The sequence below is a fragment of the Synchiropus splendidus genome, chromosome 9 (assembly GCF_027744825.2).
Source record: "Synchiropus splendidus isolate RoL2022-P1 chromosome 9, RoL_Sspl_1.0, whole genome shotgun sequence".
NCBI classification, from domain to species: Eukaryota; Metazoa; Chordata; class Actinopteri; order Syngnathiformes; family Callionymidae; genus Synchiropus; species Synchiropus splendidus.
Genome location: NC_071342.1, coordinates 8,075,121 through 8,096,036, shown reverse-complemented (window position 1 = coordinate 8,096,036; position 20,916 = coordinate 8,075,121). Strand labels below are relative to the sequence as shown.

The window sequence follows — 20,916 nt, the reverse complement described above, 5'->3', positions numbered from 1 at the left end:
CATGGTTGAACAATTGCCCTTTCTTTAAACTACATTTTGTTGAATAGCAGATTTGAAAAGAGCTGGATGGCTTTAAAACAGACTCCCCAGGACAATTGTATATAAGGCAGCTCAAGTGGCGTAAAGTGCAACCTATCATGACATTTATATACAACAGTCGCACACAATCATAAAGCCAATAAAAGTGAAATGGCCAGGAAAAGAAAGGGAACGATTTGAAACGTTTCTTTTATTCACCATGAAATTGAAACAGTTTATGAGGAACTTAAAATGAGCAGACATGTTTGTAAAACCATATGTACAACAGCCGGAACATAATGACTCACAGACAAGATGGGTGGAGAAGCCAGGCGGAACACAGAGAAACATGCAAATGCATAATGACGGACAGATATGGTGTCTCGCGTGACAAGTAACAATCGTAAATATTGCTGTCTGATGGAACCCTGAATATTGTACACACTACATAAAGGGACCATAAGGGAATATCAAGCCTCTTGAGTAAGATATTTCAAGTAATTCAAAATGGAAAACTCACTGGCAGCTGGGTCAGTCAAATAGCTGTAGCGCTTACGCAAAGCTATGGAGGCAAAGGTATGACGTCGTTCTGGCTTTTCAGTCTGGAACAAACAAAAATAAAACAACAAAAAATGCTTTAACATTAAATACGGTGATGTGTGACTAGTTAGCATAATCAGCACCCCCTTCTCTAACAGCTACTCGCTGAACTTGTAACTCAAAACTGGTTTAAGTGTGCATGCCTCTCTTCCAAATGTGGGGGATGGTTGCATAAATTCATTTCTGTTCATTTATCAGGCAATGAACTTTCATTTCAGTAGGACCTAAACTGAACTCTTAATCTTGTTTCGTAAGTCAATTATTCAATTCCTAGAAAACGTAATAAAGAAGTTATTGTAAGCATCACTCTACAAAAGGGATGTTTATTTCATTAAAAAGTCACAACATTACTTTGAGACGTAAAATAAACAGAAGTTGAAGACTAAATAATCAAGACCAGAATAAGATATTTAAATGTTTAATACTGATGACATATCAGTATTATCACTGTTGTTATTACACTGTAGATAGGGGATATGAAATAATATTATAGGAAATAACTTCTATATGAATAACTTCTACATATATTTTGAGAACATAAGGAAAAATATATTCAATATCATTTACATTTGAAATTAGAATTAAATAAAGACTAAATATTCTGCATTAAATGCCACTAGTTGAAGTATTATTAAAATTAAGTTTAACACAAAATAAATCGAAAGCATTCTGAACTTCAAACGGAAAGAAAATAGTACCCCCCCCAACTAGAACGTTAGCATACTCAGTTAACAGGTGAGCGAGAGAAACCACAAATGTTAAATTCTGCAGGACAAATATTAGTGTTAAAATTAATAGACAGACAAATAAAGGACAAAAAAATTAACGTCAGCGTCAGGACACTTTCTGATTGTAAATCATTTCCACTCGTGCAGCACGTCAACTCGATCCAACAACAACAGAGCTGTGTTCGGTCATGCGCCATCTAGGAGCGTTTTTTTGTGACCAAAATCATTGCAACACAGATTTAAAGCATCAGCATTGAAGCTTAGCAAAAAGATGATGAAGAAGCAGTTTGACATGATGATGAAGAATCTTTTTTTGTTACCTCATCATCAGGATCAGACTCCATATCCTGTGGTTTTCCAAGATGCATTGCCGGAGAGTAGAGAGATGACACAATGGAGAGCAGGGAGGTTACAGTGAGCAGGGGGGTGAAACTCAAATTCAGGGAATGAAAATGGAGCAGCAAAAACAACGGAAAGCATCCTGAAATAATGTAGTTGATACAAACCAATTGCAAAACAACAAAGCAAAACATAGTTTCTTGTGATCAGTCAACACCACAAAAAACAATTTTGACATATTTCAACCAACCGCAGGCCAGGCAATCAAACATTAAGCACAGGTTCAGCTGTATGTGTACGTTGTGGGGTCTTATGGCTGGCTTTAACACTAGCACTAGACACAAGCAGCAGGCAGTCGTCTCTAGTCCAAGTGATGTTCCACAACCCCGTCTTTCCACTTCACAACATGGGGGTGACATGACATGGCCTACATCAGATGGACTAACCAAACTGGATCATCCTACCTTTCGGTGAGTTGGCAGTGTGATATTTAAATTGCAAATGGCAGTCTGTGGAAGACCTTTAGATGTTTTGGGTTCTCTCAGGAAGGAGAGGCGACCGCATGCTTCCTGGCCCATATCTCGGATCTGTGGAGAAGAGAGGAAAACGTGATACACTTCAGGGGGAACAGTATGCATCATGAATAAATTTTGGAAACTATAACACCACAATTCAGTACTTGATTCACATTTATGACAAATGAAACACAAAAATTATAACACAAAAAATGTGATTGTTGTTTCTTTGTTTAGACAAGGAGCCTTGTTGAACACAAAATGAAACTTCATTTGACAGTCTGTTATGTCATATCCGTCTCCAGTGAGGGCCATTTTTAGTGTCACTGAGTTGAGTTTCTAAATATATAAGTGGTACTGATCCAGTTCACTCGCAACACATGAGCTGCTTCAATGTTTCTTCTAAAAGCATAAATAACCATCTGCTTTCATCAGCTACCCACACATCTGCATTCTTCTTTTTCTTTTCCTTTCGGCTTCTCCCTTTAGGGGTCACCACAGCGGATCACTTTCCTCCATCTCAACCTGTCCTCTGATTCCTCTTCTCTCCTCCTTCACCACATCCATCAATCTCCTCTTTGGCCTTCCTCTCCACCTTCTGCCTGGCAGTTCTAACCTCAACATCTTCATACCAATGTACTGGCTATCTCTCCTCTGTACATGTCCAAACCATCCCGATCTAGCCTCTCTGACTTTTGCCTCCTAAACACCTGACACGTGCTGTCCCTCTGATATACTGCTTCCTGATCCCATCCATCCTGCTCACTCCCAGAGAGAACCTCAGCATCTTCATTTCTGCTACTTCCAGCTCTCTCTCCTCGGTGACTTTTCCATATTAATAGGTTGAAGGTTGACGTTAAAGTCTTAAAATGTGGTGTGCATGGCACGTGTTCTTTGTGAAATGGGCAATTGCAAAGAGAGAAACTAGATACAATAAGTGATGTGTGAAATTGATAAGATTAAGAGGGAGACAAAGTTTCTTACCTTCACATTGAAAGGAAGCCTGTTTTCCTTGAAGGAGTAGAAATTAAAAACCAGTTGCTGTCCACTCTTGGTCAGAGGGGACAAATTGCCGTAGCAATCCACGTGGATCGGTTTGCCTTCCAGGACCTGCATAATGTATAGGTCAAAAGTATGCACATTTAAACATTGAAAAAAGCAAAAAAATCAGACCTTTTTTTTTTTTCCAAGAACCCACCTCAATGTCTTTGCTGCGTGCCACCTCCTCAAAGTTCTCTTGCTGCTCCAGAGTCTTGTCGACTTTGTCGTCTGTCATGCAGAAACAGCGAAGCCGGGCTTCGACAGAATCGTTCATCTTGGCGAAAACCACAAACTTGGCCAGGTACGGCACGCAGATCAGCTCCCGGTATAACTGAGACGCTAGACTCACCGTCTCAGGAATCTGGTGACAGTCTGCGAGCCAGAACCTGCAGGACACAATATTGATGGAATTAACAGTTCTTACAATTGGTAGGACTCTAATGAGTTTGCCGTATTCTCACAGGCTTTAAGTATATGTGTATTAATTATATATATATATATATATATATATATATATATATATATATATACATTCAGAAATGTACAACATTTATGTATTGTTTATGTATATTTTTGTATTTGATATTTTTGTCACAGTTGCTCACCTGGCCGACACATTTGTGGTGAAAGATACACAATCGGTGACGAAGGACAGAGGGGTGGTCCCCGTGATGTCTTCCCACTGGGCAGGCGACGTCCCCCCTGTGAAAACAACACACTAAAGTTGTGTTGTGGGTCTCAACAGACAGGAGTGCATTCTGATTCTGATACAGAGCAGAAAAAGACCCAAAGAATTTATGTTTAACCATGGCTCCAAAATGAAATGTAACCCAACAGAATCTACAGACAGCTAAAGATAACCAGTTTCCAAAAGAATGTACTGGATACTAATTAACTTTAGAAAGCATCTCACCAAATTATATTTGGAATCAGCTCACACTGAATATAAGGCGGGCTACATACCGGTGATGCTGCAGAGCAGGCGAAGACACGGGGCACATTCTCCCCGCTGGCCAGTGGGGTGACCTTCTGCTGACCTCGGAGGGACAGGGATGGTCATGGTAATTGGCTTGTGGAACTTTCTTCTTCGGGGCTCCACGGTGACAATGGGGCTGAAGGTGGCTCTGTTCCCGAGGACCGCTCTCACCAGGTCATCTGGGACTGGCTGGGCCTAAAATACGAAAATATTTCTGCTCAGCTTTCCTGTCCTTGGTATTTGACATACACATTTATCAAAATTCCAAATCTTGAACCAGAACATGATCAAGGCTGCTCCACCTGTAAACCAACACGTATCCTCTTGGTGAGGGCCCCCTGGGGGAAAGAGGCGGCGACCATGGGCACGGTGCTGCTGGACAAAACCCCTCCATCAGGACCCACGTGGCTGGACTCCTGCTTGATCCGGGACACCACCGCAAAATACTGAGGGAAGTCGCTGGTTACAATTCGGCAAATCCGCTTCTTCTCCAGCTCAGCAGGGCTGTCAAGCTCTGTGAAGACAGTGGGGTTTTGAAGTTATCCCAGATGTCAGCAGGAACATCTGGATAAAGATGACAGTTCAAAGTAGTTCGGGGGGGCATTCATTCTCTCATGTTTGATCTGCTTACTGCCGCAGCAAGCTAGGGTCGAGGGGGGCTTCAGAGTGACCGCACTTTTAAAGCAAAGACGGTTATAACATCCTTACCTTCATCCATGCCAACAAGGAGTTCTGGCAGATCTTCCGGTCTACTGTCAGACTGATGCTCCCTCCAGGTGTCCCCGTTGTCACTCCTCAACACAATTAACTCTCTCTCCTTCCCTCTCATGGAGCCAAAATGGGGAATCTCCACGATCACAGGACTTCAAATAAGATAGAAAATAGGTGACAAAAAATTCCCCAGCAGGTTGAAAAAGATTTTAAAACCTGAGCGGACCTACCCGAGGAACTGAGCCCCAGCTGGCCCGACCTCCACCAGTCGACTGACCAGCCCTTCTCCTTCCACCATGGGCGGGGGGTACGCCAGCTTGTGTCGCTTGGCCAGGCGACAGGTGATGCGAGTGGGAGCCGTGCACTTTCTAGGGGGGATGATGATGCGCATGCCGTTGTGGCGGCTGCCTCTCATGGAACCACCACGGGCATCAACCATAAAACTGACAAGGAACCTGCAAAAGAGAGTAAAATGAGTATTTCGGGGAGACCCTCAAACGAATGAAGAGGAGAAGCTAAACCCAGACTACAAGAAAGAAGGAGGACCCCATGCTGTGATTCTTTCACACCCAGACGAGGAAAAGAGAAAATAAAATTAAAGAAAAAACGGGAATAAAAGCTGCTTCGAGTCCCGAAAACAGACAGTTTCCACTGTTTACCTAAGATGGATACTTCTTTTCAAATAGAAGAGGTTGCAGGTGAGAACTGCCATGTTTTCAGAGTCTCTAAAGCATCAGTGAGTACCTAACACCAGCAGCAAGGACTTATTCAATGTACTAGAATGTGATGTGTCTCAACATTATAACCAACACAAACAGGAGAAGAATCATTGGAGCATGTGATAAATTTGCTCTTCAATACAAGTGTTGTGTTGTTTACTGACGGAGTTTATATTTTGATGCACCTGCAAGAGAAAGACGGCACATCAATAACACGTTGACCACACACGTCTACTCTCTAAGCAATGCAGATGAAACACCACACAGATGACACAAGCACAGACTCAAGAGGAGGAGGAGAAGGAGGAAGAATGGAGGAGCGAGTGACATCGCTGAGCGGCATCATAAGTTTTAACACCGAACTCAGTCATCACCTGGAGTCATACTGAGGGAGCGGGGAAGAGGAGCTGCAAAATAAACACACGGGGACAATGCAGGAGGCACGACCCCCCAAATCTAGTTTTAGTATCAGACATTTACTGAAGGAAGTGTGAACTAAAAGAAATAAATTAATGAGGACACCTACTTAAACATCAATACAGGAGGCTTCACAATTAAGCAGAGAATTTTCAAACTAAAAATAAAATGCATGTATGCTGGAAAATCACTTTTTTCAAACATACATTCAAGATATAATTAAAATATATATTAATGTCACTACAAAATAACAAAACAAAAACAACAAATACAGCATATCATTTTAAATATTAATAATAAAATAATAATAATAGTTTTTCATTAAAACATTTTCTTCATGTTCATATTTATCTAAATTTGAAATATGTCTGCTTCAAAGCTTTTTAAGAAATGAAGAAGCGAACATGTAGCTCTATTTAAAAAAAATCTCTTTGTTTTGAAATTAGTATCTTTTTTCAGTGTTTCGTCCTTTTAACTGTTAAGCCCACAACCTGCTCTCAGTACACGCAAAAAAAAAAATACTGAAATGAAATAACTTGACTTTAATATGAATTCAAAAAAACACATTGAGCAACACAAATAAATAAAATGAGAAAATAAATAATAAAAGTGATCAAAAATCATCAATATATTTTTGAACAGTTCAATCATATTTCATCTTTGACATTTCTAATAAAATCCTGAACCCCATTAGCGCAGTAAAATGTTGTCATTTAACACGTATCTGTGGTGAACATGTACAAAGATGCAACTGATGGCTCTGTGAATATGTGAGGCAAGTGTGTAGAGCAGCAGCACTGCAGAATTCCCACAGATCCCTGCAGCTCGTCTGCATCAGTGCAGCAATGTTTGCTGAACACTGAGAAACTTTGTCAGTCAGCATATTACAGTATAACGGTGTTATTGCTGCAAAACACATGTCTGAGTGTGGACATGCTTGGAGACACGCGGGTGTCTGCTCTTACCCAGAGTGAATTGGGCTGGACACAGCGTTATGGCTGTGGTCGACAGTATCTGGAGTCCAACTGTAGCGACGCATGCACTCTGAACCGTAGTCTCTGGTCACAGCCAGGTGCTGAAACAGTCACAAGGAGAAGGTTGACGTCAGAGTCAGCTCATGGATTATTAGATGATCATCAATGGATGAAGATAAAAAGTCAAAGAAAGACCTTATCATGAGGGGCTAAACTTGAAAACATAAAGTCTACCATTTACCCATAGTAACTATATATCCGGATTTCTATCAGCACCACTTGATTCAAAGATGGACACTTCTGCAACCCACAGAAAATAACTGGCACTTATGACAGACAATGAATAACCTGAATGGTAACTGGAATGACTCGGTGGGCAACAGATGTTCAATTCCATTAAATCTCACGGGTATAAGCGGGTGAAGAACTTGGCTAATCCTAACCGATTAAAAAAAAAACAAAGTCAAAGTTCAGGAGGAACTTCAAATGTGTTGGAAATATGTGGACAAAATATGTATTTCCAAAGCAGAAATGAGCACACTGAAATAGAAAAAATATAATTAATACATGGGAATTAAAAGATACCAACAATAAAATAATAATAGGATGTTGGTTCAACACCGTGACTGATGAATCCATCAATACTGTATACCTTATTTAAGGGGTCAACCAAGAAGGAAATGTCTTTACAGGCACTCTGAAGCTTCAGGGAGAAGAGGTACAGTTCAGAAATCACACCGACCCCGCTGCTTACAATGACAACTTTTACGAAATTTTATCATGGAAAGCATGATCGAGTGGGTCAACATTAAACATTGTTGAATACATGAATTGTAAACATGACTTGGAGCTTTAAGAATAGGTCAGATCTCACTCAACACGTTTCATGACAAGAACATAAGTAGTTTAGTTTAGTCTAGTTTTGGCAGTACTATAGTGTAACAAAAGCCAGTGAGTCACACTCAAGTTTAAATTCTTAGTCACTAAATTATCTTGTAAGACAGATTCTTTCATGATTGTGATCAGTTTTCATTTGGGACCTGTGAATGTCAGTATCCGAAAAGCTTGGTAATCTCAAGGAAGATGTTCAAATGAAACTAAATCAGACTATCGCCACTCTAACATGCTGTCACAACTGTCTACTGCGGTACGGTCAGGACAACAGTCTATGGTTGGTGAACCGTGTCTTGTGTTGATCTTACCGAGGACTTGGTGGGAGCCAGAATCTCCTCGATCATCATACTGTCCCGAGTGAAGGAGCTTCGGTTTAGTGTGCTGGACCGGTCTGAACTGTAAGGGCGGGAAGAAGACGTCACCGAACCATAACACGAGAAGAGTAGTGAAATGGAAGTGTAAACACTCAATGATTAATAAAATGTAAAAGCAGCAACAAACCAAAGGCGGAATGAGAAAGAAGGTGACACCTCCAGGGAAGTGGATTTCATTCAATGTAGAGAGAATCATGAAACTATGAGCTGAAGATGAGAGTATATCCCATGTTGATTGGGCTATTTATTCATAGTTCATACAGCACATTGTTGCATCATCGCAAGGACTGGTGGTAAGTATTGATTAATGATTGAAAATTATGAAAAATGTTTGTAAAAAAAGGTTTGCAAATTTCACTATTTATTACAGCTCTTAATATTTTGCAGTAGATGTTTCCATTTAAATCAAAAAGAGCAACAAGACCTGTGAAATGAGCAAAATGCTAACATAGGGTGGTGTGGTGATGCCCTTGTCAAATTCAGGTTTGCCATGTCAGACTTGTTTATTACATGTAGTGACGAGATTAAAATAATACTAGCTAAAATATTCATCAAGCAAGAGCTTTGGCTGATGATATTGAGTGGCATCGCTCTGGTCTATAATTAGCAGATGACCCGTTTCAAATAAGCGCAGGCACTCTGAAGGAGTGTCGTCTTTTCTACCTGTCCTGCTGCAGTCTTTTTTAATAGCTCTGTGGTGACGTCTGGCTGTTTTTGCAGCATCCCAGACTCAATGCAGTGCCGAAGTTGGCGTACAGAGGCTTTTTGTTTTAGTCACAGAGGTTGGATATAAGCAAGCTGTGTGAGCTGAAAAGACAGCAAAAGGAGTGCGAGGAACTGAATGTGATGTTGTTGGGAGGCTGGAAAATGAGAAGGGAGTAGAAAGTGCAGAGCTCAGCATGTTTGAGTGGGTCACTATTCAGCACAGAGAGGAGGCTTTTATTCGGACTATCCCACTATCGAAGTTACTAAGCAACTCTGTCCTGCCTCAATGGATTTGCTGGCACTAGAGCGCTGGCCCTTTTTAATGTCCTGAATCTTGTTTGTTCTTCACAGCTTCCACCTCTTTCTCATTCCATCCTTCCTCCTCTGGCCGGTTGACACCCGTTCAAATGGTTTTCCATCCATCCTGCTCACTTCACAGCCTTTATTCAATCTCAGCTTGGATGTCCTGACACAAGGGAACACCCTCGCCTCCTAATTTTTAATTCAGAGCTGATCTGTCTTGGCACACTTGTTTCATTCTCTCTGCTTCCGAAAGTCCCCTTTAGGTTCTTTCTTCTAAGCCTTTATCTCAGTCTGTTCTATCACAATGCTCCACATAAATTCTGCATTAACCCCGGATTACTCCTCACCCTCTACTCTTCCTTCTGCGACACAACTAAAGAGAAGGAATCATCTTGTGACTTTACAACTAAAGGGTCAAATCCCTGGAGGTGGTATGAAATGAAAAATATAGGTGTTAGTTAAATAAACTCAGAATCTGTGCTATACTAAAAAGAAAGTCAGTGAAAGAGCGGCCAGAATGGCGACACGATGTTTGTGACATGGACGTCTGGTTAGGTGAGATGATCCTCATGATGCTGCTACTCAACGCTGAAGACACATTTCGACGATGACTTACCTGATTCTAGGGCTACAATGAAGGATCGGAACGCACAAATACAAGGAGAGGAAGAAGGGGAAAAACACTCTTTGAGATGCTGATTTGCATTGAATGACACAGAAGTTACTGTGAAGTAGTTCGTGTGAGGAATATTGGTGAAAGAAAATATCAATACGTTCAAAATTGTGTGACATTGTATTGATATTTTGCAGAAATATTGCAGCATTCGATTGTGTGATATTGTCTTGATATTTTAGTCATGCAATATCGATATTTAACACATGTTGCTGCATCTGTGTCATGTGTTTAATAACACTGGACTTGTTTTGTTGATTGAGGGAGTTGTTCATTCTCCTGTTGGACAGTGATATTTAATGAAAACTGGACTGAGTTCATAACATTTCAATTGTTTTCATGCACATAATATTGGAATGCATTATCTGACTTCCCCCCCTTACAATGATGGCTCTTGTCAGCAATACATGGATGAGCTTACAGTATCGCAATATATTGCAACGTATTCTATCACCACTACTGAATCGAGATACATGTTGTATTGCAGGATACCTGCCCATAAACAGGCCTGGCAAATAGATATTTAGTGAGATTATTTAGCAGGAAGAAATCAGAGACTGGTTTGAAGTCAACTTTTGAATGGTAATTACTAAATTGAATAGAGCAGTCGTATAGGTTTACATTTACAAATGCTGCGTTATTACTAGAGGAGGAACTTTATTAAGAAATGTCATTTAATTAAATGAGTTTACCTTCAATTACTTTTTATTAATTGTATTTTAATATGTGAGAGCAGAATGATCAAATTTAAAATGAGGCTGTAAACATAAGCTTAAACATCAGGAAGTGCTCCAGCCATTAGCAAACAAGGTTTTTAGCGCTTCTATCCTGAAGGTTTTTTTTTTTAAATGTTCCATCCATCAGCGCGATTCATTTCATCTTGTTGATCATTGATAGTTTTGCTATGACATGGCATGTTCGCCGTAAGAAAGCACTTATATGTGAACAGTTATTTGCAGAAATTATTTTTTCTGTCATTAATTAATCAATATTTAATCCACCGCCCTATTCACCACTGAATAAGTCTGTCATGGATCACTGCTGTTATTGACTGACGTGTGAGTTGAACGAGGTAAAATTCTAATCCTGAGTACACAGCCAAATTTAATAATGCCAGGCAGAAAATCAAGAGTTTTCACAAAATAAATTGCCAAACAATATGCAGCACTGTCTGCGTCTGTTACAGGCAGACAGAGCATTGTTTGTAAATGAAACACATCACATGTACAGTACAGCACAATCGTGATCCAGCTGATCCGTTAGCTACATCAGCATGTTAATATTTCCATGATGCTGAGCGAGTGCAGTTGTTTTTCTCGGCTCACGGCGCGGCTGCTGTGCGTCTGCCAACGGTGACAATGTGACTACAATAGACTTTCAAGCTGAACAGCAGTTTCAGTGTGTTGTGGTTACTAGAGCCTGCCAGATGCTCACTCTATATACTTGGTTTGAAAGCGTCGCTGTGAACAGACTTCTGCTCAATGATCAGAGTTAAAGGTAGCTGTTCATACTCTTCCCCTGGGATTTGATAAGACCCTCTAAAATGCTGACTCACTTTGGCTTCTTTGAATAGTACAACACATCTAACTCAGCGATTGAGGCAACACACCCAATTCACTGGCCGCAAAACTGTTGAAAATACATTGGAAAGTTGTAGTTTTGCAGTTTGTTTTGGAGTGGATGCTAAGAGAAAATACTCTGCACATCATCGGTCAACAGTAGGCCTTTTGTTTGGCTCCAAAACATTAGACGTGAATAACTGCAAAATGGCATGGTAAGCAATGACGAGGGGCTGCTGTCATGGAAGTTTTTTTTTTTTAATTTAGGTTCAAACAAACTGAATTTCATATCATTTAAGTGAGCAAAAGACAATATTGAATTTTTGGTTGGCAAAATTGAGGTTCGATGCTAGAGGCTCCAAATAGATGCGATGTATCTGTTTAAACTGACAAATACTATACAGTTTTAGACAATACACCAAAGAAATGTATCATAGTGTGGTTCCTTATTATGGTGAAAAAAAGCAGTCACAGCACAGACCCCTGGTGAACACCCACAGTTGACATGACAACAAAACAAAGGGCACAATCCAAAGGGGGGACCATTTAATCTCCAGAAACACACTGAAACTATCAAAGAGAGCCAATATCTGCATTATGATTATGAGACAGGCTTACAGTACCTGGCTAGTGGAGCTCTTGTGCTGAATCCAACATAGCCCTCCTGGGGAAGAGAGTCGTCCCCCAGCTCCTTCAAGTCTTGAGGACGCAGGTATTTGTCTGTGTCTCCTGTCATGGCATCCTCACCTGATGACAGAAACAGTTCATACAATTATCGCTCAACAGAAAATGAGAAAAAAAACAGCAGACAATGAATTGGATCATTGAAGGCCTTCTGTATAATAACTGGGTGCTGCAACTGCAGTGACCACAACAACTTTTCTGCTCTGCTCTTCTCATCACAGGCAGCAACAGCGCACACACCGGTACGAGGGGGTTGTTTATAAACGGGACAAATATGAGCGCGTAAATGAAATATAAACCACATTATTCACTTTGAATCAAGTAAAACCACACGCAGGTTATTTTTACATGAGCACACTTTAAAGCAGCAACAACGCAGCAAGCAGAGATTTAGCAGAGTGAAGACCCGAACCGCACCTCGTTCAGCGGACCGGTGGACGATGACACGCCGGTCAACGAAGCCGGCGGAGCGGCTACCGTGTTTCCCTTTCTCCCTCATGTCGGCTTGTGTGCTGGCTGCAACACTCCGCTCCTGCACCGCAGCCCCTCCCCCTGGCTCCGCTACTGCCGCACTACCAGCTCACACCAGCACCCGCGTTAAGAGGCGGAAACGCGCTCAAGATACACTTCCGGTTTGGTTTTCCAAAGTAATACCACCTACAAATACATATACATATACGAATACAACGGATAATTTGATCGATAAGTAACTGTACGAGACGTCTTAAGAGGGTTTCCTGCAACTTTGCCAAATGGTGACCAAAGAACTGTCCATGTCTCAAACCAACAAAAATCACTAACTTGTTTATGTTTTTTCTTTCCAAAATCAAGTTTGTGTTTGTGCTTCATTCTTCATGAAGGACAGAGGGGACGTGTGTTTTTGTACTGCACTATAAAATAAATACAACTACAGGTAGAGAAATTATATAAGTACACAACACATCGGTGAGGCTCAGGACACAAATATTAGCTAATAATTTCTAGGATTTATCCTTCTGATTCAAACGTGCTTTTTGTTTTTCAGTGCTGTCACTGCTTTAGTTGCTATCTTTGCCACACTTGACTAAAAGTGTAGTCAGCAGAGTAATGAGCTCAGACAGTGACACGCACGGCCACGCACGCACACACACTTTATATTCCCGACATGAACACACTCATAGTTAATTCACAAAGGTTTCTCATCCAATAGCATTGTTAAAGTCTCACTCCATCATCAAGACACACCTTTGTCAAAAGAAGCCATGCCTCCTTGTTATTCCAAGTGTGTTAAAGCCACGAAACAATCCACTTGCTGGTAATCCTTCAGCGTTTCGCACAGAATGTGAATGTGCATGCTGTGCTCCCAGGACAGTGTATGTCAAAGTGTGGGTCCATCAGGAGGGAATTCCAATAAAACAAGAGGCAGTTCCGACTCTGAGTGACCAACTCAACGTTCAGTGGCAGCAGCAAAGTCAGGGTTAATTCTCAGGCTCAAAAAAAGCTCATCCCATTGGATTGAGAGGAGGAAAGTCTCTGCGTCTGAGGTGCTCCAACAAGCCTGTCCACTTCTGATTTGGGTAGAGGAGGAGAAAGTGGCACAGAAATCTCTCCCTGCATGTTCTCCCTCTGTGGCTGAAATCACCAGGGAGTCTGGCTGCAGGTCAAAACAGTGGGGAGGGCTGAATACTGAGGGACCAGCCAAATAACACCGCAGCAACAGGCTTGCAAAGAAATGAGCTGGATGGACACCTTTACTCTACAGTGCTTGGCTTTAGGTTTCCCTCCTCAGACTGCCATTCGCTGTGCGTGATAGCAAATGCTGTTAAAAGTGCATCAAGGGGCAGCAGCCAGCAAAGGCTTGTCACACACTCCTACCCAGAGAGTCATTGGATTAACCCCTTCAGTACGGGATTATGGAAAACCCTTACACACACTCATCTTCACATGATGTTTAGTTCTGATTGGAAGTGAAAAAAAACAAAAAAAAAAAATACAGGGGCTCAGGAGGGTCAGTGGTTTGAATCCCGCACCATTCCAGTCACTATCATTGTGTACCTTAGCAAGGCAACTTGCTTTTCAATTTTAAAAAATATATATATTTAAAAAATGATGCCTTGTTGTTAGATTGGTGTGGAAGCAATGGCTTAAGATTCCCCTTTCCAGCCAACTCTGACTTGCCACAATACTACCAAAGCAAAGAGGGAAATCTCTATCAATCCCTGGTGTCTGACTAAATGGAGGGGCATGAAACTGTAACTCATCACTTGTAGCTCCTTGCGCAAAGAGGCGACTCTACTTTGAGACTCACAACAATTAAAAGCAAAATAGATTTACTTGACATCAACAACTCAGGGAAAGGGGACGATCATAAGAGGACCTATTAGTACATGTTGAACACAAATCTGCATAGTATTATTGTCACCTTAAGCAGTCAAAGTTGGTGCACTAGACGCATCATCAAAAAGTAAACGGCCCACTGATGAATGATGAACGCAGTATAAACTGTTTATTTGCCACAAGCAAAGCAATGGATCCACTCATTTATTATTCTTCCACATCCATGATAACATACACAAAAGCTGGGCTGCTCTTGAACATCACCTGATATGTCCGTGCTGCTGGATTACCTGACACTGGCCTGAGCAACAGTCCGTGAACAAGCTCATCAATTTTACAAGCCTGCTGTCTCTTTGGTTTCAAAACAAAAGGCATGTGAGTTAAACTGGCCGACAGAAATGTTTGGAAATGCTCATGCTATGACGTCCAAATCAATCATGTGGACAGTCATTTGTGCTCATCTGGTAAAGGAATTGGTGAATAAACCATTGGGGCAGAATAAAACAGGGAGTGTGGCTCTGTCAAGTTAATGCTGAACTGCTCAGAGCTTGTAAAGGGACACAGAGCATCGCTGACCGGTGTGAGAAGGGCTTGTGTTTGTGTGGAGGCTTAAGTTAATGTATTCTAAATCCTAAAGGGCACACTGAGAGCACAGAGCGCTCTCAAGGTCAATCTAATATTTCCCGACACAGATCTATTACCATGTGAGAACATTTCAACCTTCAACAGATACAAATCTTCTCGCCAATCTACGAAGCTGCAACAGCAAGCACTTGAGCACAGCAAGTTTAAATGCACACAGCAAGAGACTTCAAAAAGCAAACCCCTGGCATTTACCTTCTCCAGCTCTATGAATGAACTTTTCAGGCTCATTTGCTGTGAAACATGACATCAACAGCAAGGTGTACTTATCAAGCAGCATTGCAAAATGATACATCTCAATTCATCTACAAAACCTTTAAAAAATGATAGACATACCTTCATCGTCTGACATGTCCAGAAACTCATTCAGAGTCTCCGGGACATTGATTTTGTGTTTCTCTGGTGCACTCTGTAAAGACAATAAAAAGGTGAGTCAGTTAAAGATGCCTGCCACTGTTTTCACGCTTTGCTACTTCCGGGTTCTTTCTGTTTGGATAAAGCCATACTTGATGGCTGGGAATGACTCAATGAATGTAAAGCACACAGTGATGCAGTGAATGTGATCAAGAAGCAACAAAATACAGATGAATCTAAAAGAACCTCTGAAGGGTGAATAAAAGATCAATCCCACAAAGGTGCAGCAATGCAACCTTGAGCTTCACGTTACATGAGTATAGATGGAGGCGGATGCGCTGCTGATCGAGCACCTTTCTCAGTCACCTCTGTGTGTGTCCGTTCTTAAGTACTCACAAGGGTTGCATTTGTTTAACAGCGTGTAGCGGAAAATGAATGCGATTCAGCAATGATTTTTAGATAAACACACACACACTGATCATTTGACAGTATTGGCAAGGAACATTTAAGTTTTGGATAGGGTTTTCACCTTTGAATTCTGTTGTGAGCTCTTATGTATCTCACATTGTAACATAGGGTTATTTAAAATTCTGTAGTTGCCAAACAAAGTTGGCATCAGCCATTGCGTGGGTTTCTGAAAAGCAATGTGAGTGTTGTTCTGTGAGTGTATCTTCCTTTGACCTTTCTGACACGTGTGAGGATCAGATCACTGTGAGCGACCTGCCGTCATGAGGAGGATTTGTAATCCCTAATTTAAACCCTGGTTTTCACCGCTGCACACGTGACTCAATGCTACTGACTGATTGAGTTACTCTCTGAGCTACTGATCCCACAACTCTCTCCGTTCTCCACGGTTTCACTCTGATTATCTTTTTAACTCTTCACTGAAGCCTTTTCTGTACTAATGTATCTTAATGAGTGTTGAATAAATTGGATTTGGAGTACAAATCAGGACAGAAAAATAGATTACAATACAAAGCAGACATGAGCATTGGCGCCATCCATTGTGAATGAAAGTAAAGGCTAGAGTGGTTTGTCGACAGTGTCTCACCATGTTGGCCAAGCCCTCTGCAGTCACAGGTCTCAGCGTGTCCACCACAGATATGTAGCCCAGACGTTGAGCCAGTGACAGCGGTGTATTCCCATTCTGACCGGAGACAGACAGTTAGTGACAGGAAGTGAACAAACACACAAGAGGCTTTGACAACTCTGCGTCTGGTTGGGAGCACTGACCACCGTGAGCTCATTGGCAGAGGCCCCGTGCTGCAGGAGCAGGTTCACGATGTGAGTGTGTCCCTGCTGGGCAGCTTGGTGGAGGGGAGTGTATCCGTTCTGAACACAAACAAAAGAGGATGAATAAAAGAACCATTTGTGAAGACGTTTCTTTTTGTTACCTTTGTTATGTAATCAACCATGGCATTGTTTTGCAGAAGGAAGTTTGCCATCTTTGCGTTGCCATAGTGAGCGGCCACATGCAGCGGTGTGTAACCCGTCTGTAATTTAGAGAGAAACAAAATAGTAATGACTTGGTTGTTCACCAGACAGAATACACACAATATTTCATTCAGATTAATGAGTCCTCATTAGCATTAGAAGAGCATTCCTTGCCGACATTCCATTTGTGCCACCAACATTCTTGCTGCAGTGCTGGAGCCCAGATTCATATTTTATACATTGACATCAACAAGTACTGTGAGTGAAGAGAGGTTTGGGAAGAATAAAGGCCTATCTTATCTTATATCACGGGAGGAAGTGAGGAAGGACCCTCTTCTGACTAAGGATTGTTCACAAATTCTGAGGCTGGTGCCTGGACACACCTCCAGGATCAGTGCAAGGGGATTGTGTATATCTTTACAAGATTCAATAAAAAAGAAAACTGGCTTGTTTGTATTAGAAATTGGGTTAAAGGTTGCTTGGTTTCACAAGCGGATTATTGGTGTCCCTCTGTTAGTTTGGTTGCCGTTCAGTGACCGAGGACCAGATCTTCACCAGCAAGGGATCTTTACTTCTTTTGTATTTAGAGATGAACCCACCATAGTTCGAACGTTGACGTCAGCTCTGTGGTTGAGAAGGACTTCCGCTACGTTGACTTTGTTTTCCTGAGCTGCGAGGTGAAGAGGTGTAAGTCCGCTCTGCAAAAACACACACAAGTAAACAATATAAAGTTTCCATAAATCATTTGGGGTTTTTATTAATGTGTGACTTTTTAAACTGTGCTGTACCCTTGTGTGAGCGTTGATGTTGGCATTCTTGGACAAAAGCAGTGACACTATGTCCACGTTTCCCTCCTGCGCAGCCATGTGCACAGGGTTGATGCCCTGAGCTGTCGTCGCTTCTGGAGAGGCGCCGTACTCCAGCAGAGCCGTGGCAATGTCCATCTGATTCTTCTTGGCAGCGATGTGAAGCGGCGAGTAGCCGTTCTGTTACGAACAACACAAAAGGAAATGCCAAGAAGCATTCACTTCTGTTATTTAAAAGTCCTCAACTGATAATAAATAAAATACATAAGATAAATAAAATTGTGATAATATTATTTCTTTTACAAGATCAGGCAATATATTTCTGAGCTAGAATAATTTGGTGTCAGACAGATTTCCTGTGCTGCTGTGACAAGGTTTGTTCACGTACCTTTGCTATCGACATTGGTGACGCTCCCTGTTCCAGCAGTAGCAGAGCCAGTTTCTGATTATCATAGTGAATGGCAACACTGAGTGGAGAGAGCCCGTTCTGCGACACAGACACAACGTAGCATTACATTTCACAAGAATAAGAATAATGAAATAAAAGCGCTTCAATATTTTACTGAAACAAATGCCACGAGAGAGTCTTAAAACGTGTCCTAAACTCTTGAACTGTCCCTCACCTTTCCAGGGTTATCGATCATTGATCTGGCTTTGATCAGCAGTTTGGCCACTTCCATCCTCCCGTACTTTGCTGCCACATGCAGAGGAGTGAATCCTTTCTGTAGGACAGAAAACAGAAAACACATGAAGCATCTTCACAAAAACAGTAAGTTACTCTGGGCATCATTTACACAATAAAGACCTAATTCTGTTAAAGCACCATGTGATAGACATGGGTCGCTAAAGAAGATCAGATTCCTTCATCCTCTGATAACCTGTCAGATCCACCTTGAGCAACTCAGATTGACATCATCATAATCGTTCAATCTGTGCACTGAATGAAGTCATTTCACATTCAGGCTGAACAAAGTTGAATCACCTGAATGTTGATAGAGACTGAACATATATAGAAGAAACATCTCTCGGCACATCGACCAGCATGGATAGCTGACCCAATAGCTATTTGCTCATTTACTTTTCCACCGCGAAAGTGAGTCAAAATAAAGCGGGCCATCTCTGATACACTCCCCTGTCTATTACCAGAACATTGTGACATCATTTCCTTGAACTGCTGAGTAAGGTGGCGTCCCAAATGATGCAGCGAGTGTGTGTGAGATAGAGAAAATGAACGAACCATCGCCATGGGGTTTACTCCTCGTTAATCTTGTCCCTCTACCAAGTTCACCTTCAAGAGAAGCCCCCCGGCAACGTGGCACTTACAAGCATGAACCAATTCCATTAAGTCTTCCTCCACGTTTGGTTGTGACCTTGTTCTGTGCAATTAGTGTGTGTGACAGGGTTATTGACGAAGTATGTGATGTTATGCGAATAAAGATGACAGCAACACAAGCAAGCAATGCAGAAATAAATAGCAATGACAAATATGGACAGCACATGAATCATGTATTTTCACCTCTTCCATTCAGAGAGTAAAGAATGGTGCCCTCTAGTGGATCTTTAAGTTACATGGTCGCCTCATGTTTCTTCCATTATATAGTTCAACATTCTTAACAGGTACATTTTACCAACAAACACACGTCAAATAGACATTCCGTTTTTTACATTATTCATATTCACATCATGTTTTTATAATAATTACAATAATAAGCACTAACCAGTACACCAACACGTTGTTTAAAAGAATCAAGTGATAAATGTGGAATTAAATGGCTGCGGCAACCCTACATGTTTGCACGTGCTTCTTTTTCACCCACTTTTGTCGTGTACTCCACATTTGCTCCGTGGTCCAGTAGAACACCAGCCACATCCTGGTGTCCTTCGCGGGCTGCCAGGTGGAGGGGAGTATAGCCAGAGGTGGTGGCGGCATTGGCAGAAGCACCAGACTGCAGCAGAAGCATAACAGTTTCCACCTTTCCAAGCCTGGTGCAAATGTGCAGTGCTGTCTGATCATCCTGGATGGAAGTAGAACAGGTTAGAGCACACACCGCGTCCACCTACTGATCAACGTGATTGAAATGAACCTTCGATTTGGTGTCAACATTGGCTCCCATTCTGAGTAAAAACTTGACCACATCTATCTGGCCGGAGCGGGCTGCCATGAAGAGCGCTGTTTCGCCTCTCTGGATCACAAAAAAGCAGCAGTAAGCAGGACGTTATTATTCTGCAGAAACAAGGGGATCTGAAAAAACACTCACAACGTTAGTGGTGTTCGGCGAAGCTCCATGCTCTGTGAGGGAATCCACGATCATCAGGTGACCCATGAACGCAGCCACATGGATGGGCGTGAGTCCAGACTGCGCAGATACAGATATTCAAAATTCCATCAAGTTCCACATTCTATCGGACAATAAGGAGAAACATGAATGGAGACATACCTCTGTTACTGCCTGGATAGAAGCTCCGTATTTTAGCAAAAGTTCCATAACTTTGAGTCTGTTCTTCTTGCAGGCAATGTGGAGTGGAGTGAAACCGTTCTGCAAACAAACAAGCAAAAAAAAGTGCTCACGTGCTCACAGAATAAATGTGTTCTTTGTACAGATTCAAAAGTCACTTTATCATATTGCAGTGATTCTGAAATAATAAAAAAAAAGAAGTGCCCCAAGCCTATCATTAGCACCCACACAATTTTTTGAAACCCCAATAATTGTCCAGTATTTTATCAATGTATTAGTTGCCAAGTAGTACAAGGACAATGAGGGCAAACAAACAGCAGATGGCAGTGGCGCTACGGCGCTCCCATAATGCGCAAGTGAAGAAGATGCTGTCGGAGGAACGCATTAGAAAACCTTCAAAATGTTGGTAAATCCACTTTTTCCGCCAGGGTCACATGAAACCTGATTAATTGTATTGACTCCAGTGTATGTTGTGTTTTGTTAAGTCAAAATGTCCATTTTCTGTTTTAAGTGGAGCTCGTCCTGTAACTGACGTTTGGTGTGACTGAAAATCATTTGGTGAAACTATACAGGTTTGTAAATTCAAATGAACACACCAAACACGACCAAATTATAATCAGTTCCAATTCACTTCCAACCAACCCGGAACATAATCATGCAATTCTTCTGTCTGTTTTG

The 20,916-nt window shown here is 41.6% G+C and overlaps 1 protein-coding gene across 11 annotated transcripts in view; it reads right to left on the bottom strand.

The window, feature by feature from the left end:
* LOC128764979 (ankyrin-3-like) overlaps positions 1-20,916 on the bottom strand; it is a 75,678-nt gene that overhangs the window by 18,521 nt on the left and 36,241 nt on the right. For 2 of the 11 annotated variants that reach the window (XM_053875328.1, XM_053875323.1), the window contains exons 11-35: positions 20,221-20,319; positions 20,041-20,139; positions 19,867-19,965; positions 19,600-19,797; positions 18,406-18,504; positions 18,171-18,269; positions 17,765-17,962; positions 17,576-17,674; positions 16,937-17,035; positions 16,776-16,874; positions 16,594-16,689; positions 15,525-15,597; positions 12,170-12,293; positions 9,931-9,942; positions 8,241-8,328; positions 7,030-7,139; positions 5,159-5,383; positions 4,926-5,080; positions 4,520-4,731; positions 4,205-4,412; positions 3,847-3,943; positions 3,399-3,627; positions 3,185-3,310; positions 2,150-2,272; positions 539-620 (exon numbers count right to left, since the gene is read on the bottom strand). In XM_053875328.1, coding sequence (XP_053731303.1) covers positions 539-620; positions 2,150-2,272; positions 3,185-3,310; positions 3,399-3,627; positions 3,847-3,943; positions 4,205-4,412; positions 4,520-4,731; positions 4,926-5,080; positions 5,159-5,383; positions 7,030-7,139; positions 8,241-8,328; positions 9,931-9,942; positions 12,170-12,293; positions 15,525-15,597; positions 16,594-16,689; positions 16,776-16,874; positions 16,937-17,035; positions 17,576-17,674; positions 17,765-17,962; positions 18,171-18,269; positions 18,406-18,504; positions 19,600-19,797; positions 19,867-19,965; positions 20,041-20,139; positions 20,221-20,319 — 3,148 coding nt within the window. Of the gene's footprint in view, positions 1-538; positions 621-1,666; positions 1,694-2,149; positions 2,273-3,184; positions 3,311-3,398; positions 3,628-3,846; positions 3,944-4,204; positions 4,413-4,519; positions 4,732-4,925; positions 5,081-5,158; positions 5,384-6,021; positions 6,055-7,029; positions 7,140-7,690; positions 7,742-8,240; positions 8,329-9,930; positions 9,943-12,169; positions 12,294-15,524; positions 15,598-16,593; positions 16,690-16,775; positions 16,875-16,936; positions 17,036-17,575; positions 17,963-18,170; positions 18,270-18,405; positions 18,505-19,599; positions 19,798-19,866; positions 19,966-20,040; positions 20,140-20,220; positions 20,320-20,916 lie in introns of those variants that run through there. The other 9 variants (XM_053875326.1, XM_053875322.1, XM_053875327.1 and 6 more) reach the window with 8 other exon arrangements.